The sequence below is a fragment of the Bemisia tabaci genome, chromosome 9 (genome assembly GCF_918797505.1).
Source record: "Bemisia tabaci chromosome 9, PGI_BMITA_v3".
Classification (NCBI taxonomy): domain Eukaryota; kingdom Metazoa; phylum Arthropoda; class Insecta; order Hemiptera; family Aleyrodidae; genus Bemisia; species Bemisia tabaci.
Window position 1 is genome coordinate 477486 of NC_092801.1, and position 4819 is coordinate 482304.

Genomic DNA, 4819 nt, shown 5'->3' on the forward strand with positions numbered 1-4819 from the left:
TCGATGATACAGACGGCCATCAACAATTTCAGCTCCTGAAAGGTTTGGCTACACGCTTTACAGACGGTGGTACCAGAAAGCTAAGAATGCGTTGAGAGCGCCTGACCTTCTCCCGAGGAGTCCTCATGTAATTTATTTGGATCTGTGGTTGACAATATTTGTTTTGATTTTCGATTCTGACTGTCACACGTGTTCGCCTTTTTTATTTAATAAAAATTTGAATATATTGTCTACTGTAATTCAAAATGAAAATTCGTAAGCATGTTCGTAACAAGCGGCGTGTTGTGAAAAATGTGAAAAAGATTTACAAGAAGCTGCGGGCGAAACAAGTTCCTAAGTTCGATTGGTGAGTGACATCACTTGTTCATTTCAGCAATGCTCTTGATTGTAAACCTATCTCACACTATTCTCATTTTTTAAACTGATGTTGAAAGAAATTTACGGTACAGATAGGCTATTCAACCACTAGTAGGTAGAGTATGTGTTGATATTGGCAAGATGCGTTCGTGGAAGACAACCTTGCTTCAACGCAAAATTGCTCGGTGAGGGCGTTGCAAGTTTTTTTTTTTTTTTTTTTTTTTTTTTTTTTTTTTTTATTGGTATTTTAACAACAATCTACAATATATGTATTCAGTTGACTTTGGATAGGACGCCTCACAATGACGATCGTTTTTAAACCTCCGTTTGAACAACGCTTTTTACCTAGTGACTGTCATAGCAGTTCAATGCTCACCGCAATGGCTCAGCATATTTTGCATCTGGTGATTGGAGCATCAAGCGTTGAAGTGGTAAACAAAGTCACGTGACCGAAGTTAGGCCTCAGTTGGACAGTGGGTAACATCATTAGTAATTCACCAAAATTATCTCCGTTTTCTAAAAAGAATGCACCCATACTTGTTCATCTTGGCATAAGAAAAAGTTGATTAGAGTCCTCAGTCGTGGTCACTGTTCACCTTAAGCAGTCAATTCTAGAGCTCGCTCATCGTACAGGCATTGATAGACAATGAACTAGCCATCAAAATAAGAGGAAGTGTGTCAGGAGTCACAAGTCCTTGAATCGTTACTTTGCAGTACTTTCAAATGCAAACTTGGTAGAAATATTTTGTACGGCAAATAATGATGAATGGTAGCACGCCATTTGGATAAAAGAAGAATTCTGCATGGTGGTGACCAACAATAATCTATTAATGTAAATTGATCGGAATTAGTTTAAAATTTGATCGTCTATTGAGGTGCTAAGAGGTAAATGCATGCTATCAGACAGCACCATTGATGAGAGGTGATGCAAAAAATTCTGGAACTTTGGAGCATACATTGAGTGAGCTAGATTCAGTTTAAACTTTGAGGATTGGCTTTTATTACAATTTGCAAACGGCCACTTAGTATACAACATTAAGAACATTTGCGATCTTAACAACTTTTTACGCTATCCACTCATTTTCTTCCTTTTGAATTTTTTAGCGAAGAAATTAAAGAAGCATGGGCTCGAGGCAGGACGCTTGGCCAAAACTTCAAAGACATGGGTCTTGCTGTTGATCCAAACAAAGCTGTCAAAACAACTTTCGGTACTCAGGTGAGGATATTTTTTTGAGTTCTCATGCCTGGGAAATGGGTCTTTTGAGTAAAGCATTTTAAGAGGTGCAAACTAACTTTTCATCAAAATAAAGTATTGGAGTGTAGGGGGAAAAAAAAATAAAAAAAAAAAAAAAAAAAATTAAAAAAAAAATTAAAAAAAAAATTAAAAAAAAAAAAATGCGTAAATACTTGCTGTGACTGTGTTGTCAAACTTTACCTCTCTCATTGCTTTGAATATTCACAAAATGTCCGAGGAGACTCTAAAAAACTGCAACCAAAGAGTGCCCATTCTGCTGTCATCGTTTAATTTTTTCCATGTTGTATATTGAGAGCTGTCCCTTATAGAAAGCGTTTCCTTTGATTTCAGGATTCAGAGGAGGAAGACAGTGATAGCGTTCCACAACTAATCCCTATTCCCAAGAAAAAGCACGTAGCTGAGGCTCTTGAAGCAGATGCCAAAGCTCCCCGTGAAAGAAAAATTCGACTGCCTGATGGAGAAGTCAGATTCATCGCCCAGTTAATGACACGATATGGTGACAATTATGAGGTTGGTTTGCTATATTGTCAGTCGCATTGCAGGATAACGAAAGAAAATACATCAGTTAAAGATGAGCTAGGAATATAACGATGGTGTAAGTCGGCAATCACCTATCTCGTTTGCGGTGTCGAAAAATCTCCACCTCTATGCTATTTTTTTGAAGGAGAACAAATTGACATCATTCCTTGAAACTTGTAGCATTTTCTTCGCACAGAGAAGAAAAATCACGGCAGTTTTGAAGAATTGCCATTACTTAAGTAGTTTTCCTTTTAAAAAATAAAATATGACAGGAAGTCTGCGATGTCGCAAACTGAGTTATGTGATTGCCGACTCACACCGTCAGTAAACGTTTTTGATGATTCGGCCCGGTGTTTGGCGTCGTTGGACTGGTGTGTGATGCATTCCATGCCAGTTCAAACATGTCAAACGGCCTGAAACTGGGACAAATCACCTTAGTACAAAACCGAGCAGTGACCTGATTCAAGGGTGATCCCATAGGTATGATATCAGTTGGAATGAGAAGGTCTTTCAACTTAAATAAATTTGTTGTTTATTAGAGTCCAAAAATTAGCCTATGATGGCTTAGGATGTCTTGTTTCTTGTGTGTGAGGGCACTGTTTTCTTTTCTTTCTAATTTTTAGCCTTAAGTTTTACTCTTTTTAAATTAGCACGTTTTTAGTGTGACCGTTTGCTCCTCTCTTTACTTTTTGAATTTTTAGGAGCTTAATGTAAAACAAATACCTGATGTTATCAAAGTGATGGAATCTATCTGAAATCTCTTAAACAACTCTTATGTCCTTTGCAATACAAAATTTTAAATTGTTAATTTGTAACATTTTGGTAATAGCACTTAATTGAACTTGTTAGGTAGGTACTTATGTAGCTCAAATGCGAAACAAATGTATTTAAAGTTTGTTTTCTCAATAAAAAGGTCCCGACAATGGCAATCATGCCGAAAAGCTTTGACGAAAAACTATATCAATAAAACCATTTTATGTAAGTACTTAAACACTTGCACACTTTTTTAGCACTTTAGCTACATACCCACTTAACAAGTGCAAATTTTTAAAAGTATAACCATTGTTTACTCTTGCCGGAAGATATTGAAAATATAGTTTCAAACGGGTCCCATTTCCATCTTTCAAAACAGGATTTCTTTGTTATTTAGGCTCAGTTCAGTCTATACTTTCTGAAAATGAATTAAACGAATGGGTACACATGCATTCTTTCCCGGTAAAACTTAAAATTTTGCTTATCCTTTCTGATAGCAAAGTAGAACAGCCTGATCAGGATCAGGCAAAGTTGTCCCAAAAGCAATTCAACCGGTTCTCGGACAAGCAAACAACTAAAGTCAGCAAAATGGGACCAGTATAGCCTCAAAAAGTATTTCATTATCCGTAAAACAAGTTTTCTTTGAGCTCATTTCGTCTGAAAGTGTGCAAGCTATGATGGTTTAAAGATCATTTGTTGAGAAGTATCCTAGCAAATTTCCAGGTAGTTTTTCGAAGAAAAAGGAGCAACTTCATAATCAAGGTTCTCAACAAAGTATATTATTATATTTTACATCTTTTTAAAAAGTACCCTTATCATTGCAATTGAATATGATTTCAGAAAATGGCCAGAGACAATAGGAACAAATGGCAGTGGACTCCTGCTCAGTTCAGAGCGAAAATCAAACGATTCATGACTATTGACGATCAATACAAATTTTATCTGAACAACAGGAAAGCAGGGTGCAAATGGCGGCCAGAAGATCCTAACTTCGGAAAGAATTCTAATCTTGAGCGTGATCTGTTTTAATAGATTGTACGCAAGAACAAAGGAGAGCAAGATTCGCTTGGTTGCTAATGCTCTACTTTTTTGTACAGTTTCATCTTTTTGTATAGTTTTAAGAATCATCTTGTAAATTTATCTGTTAATGGTGGCTTACCTTCTGTAATATAGTCATCTCATTTTTAAAAGAAATCACTTTTTTGTTCTGTCAGTCATTCATGCGGAGCTCCTACAGACTCGGAAGCAAATTTTTCCCCAAAGTCCAAAAATGATCAGCTCATGACATAATTATAGTGGAAAGTAGGTACATTTGAGTCTTGATAATCTGTACATATTTGACTGGTGCAGGTGGCGAAAATCGCAAGCATCATCTCTACTAGACAACCATTTGATGGTACAAAGGTCATCTAATCATCAAAGAATCTGACTCAAAGCGCTTCCAAAACCGGTACAAATTTGCATGCCCTATATGCAGAAAATCATTGCTTTTGGGTGTTAGTTTCTAATTTCTCGCTTCTAGTAAGACTAGTTTTTCTACACCTAATTAGGCTCCCATTAATCATGATAATCTAGACTCTCCTGTATAACATAATAACAGATGTCGATTTTAGAACCTAATTACTGGATACTTGTTTAATACCTATTTTGTTTTTACCATGTCTACAGTGGTTATTTGAGGGTCTAAGTCCCATCACTCATCTAAAATTTTAATCAAAATTTCATTTTTTATCACAAGACAAGAGCAAGCTTCAACTATAAAATTATTTTGGTAATAAGTAGGTTTCAAAATTTTTAACTGTCACCATGTTAAACCATCTATTTATACTTGCATTTTGGTCACAGTGTGTCAAAACGTTCTTTTTTCCTTTCAAGAAGATATATTTGATATTTTCGTGGAAAAAACGTTCAAGACTATTTTTAGATTAGGTACAA

At 35.9% G+C, this 4819-nt stretch overlaps 1 protein-coding gene across 1 annotated transcript; it reads left to right on the forward strand.

The window, feature by feature from the left end:
* The first annotated feature begins 147 nt into the window (after positions 1 to 147).
* LOC109039067 (nucleolar protein 16) lies at positions 148 to 4078 on the forward strand. Its single transcript, XM_019054397.2, has 4 exons — positions 148 to 346; positions 1462 to 1573; positions 1943 to 2122; positions 3725 to 4078. The coding sequence occupies exons 1-4, from the start codon at positions 246 to 248 to the stop codon at positions 3911 to 3913; spliced, it is 582 nt and encodes a 193-aa protein (XP_018909942.1). The 5' UTR covers positions 148 to 245; the 3' UTR covers positions 3914 to 4078.
* Positions 4079 to 4819: the final 741 nt, after the last annotated feature.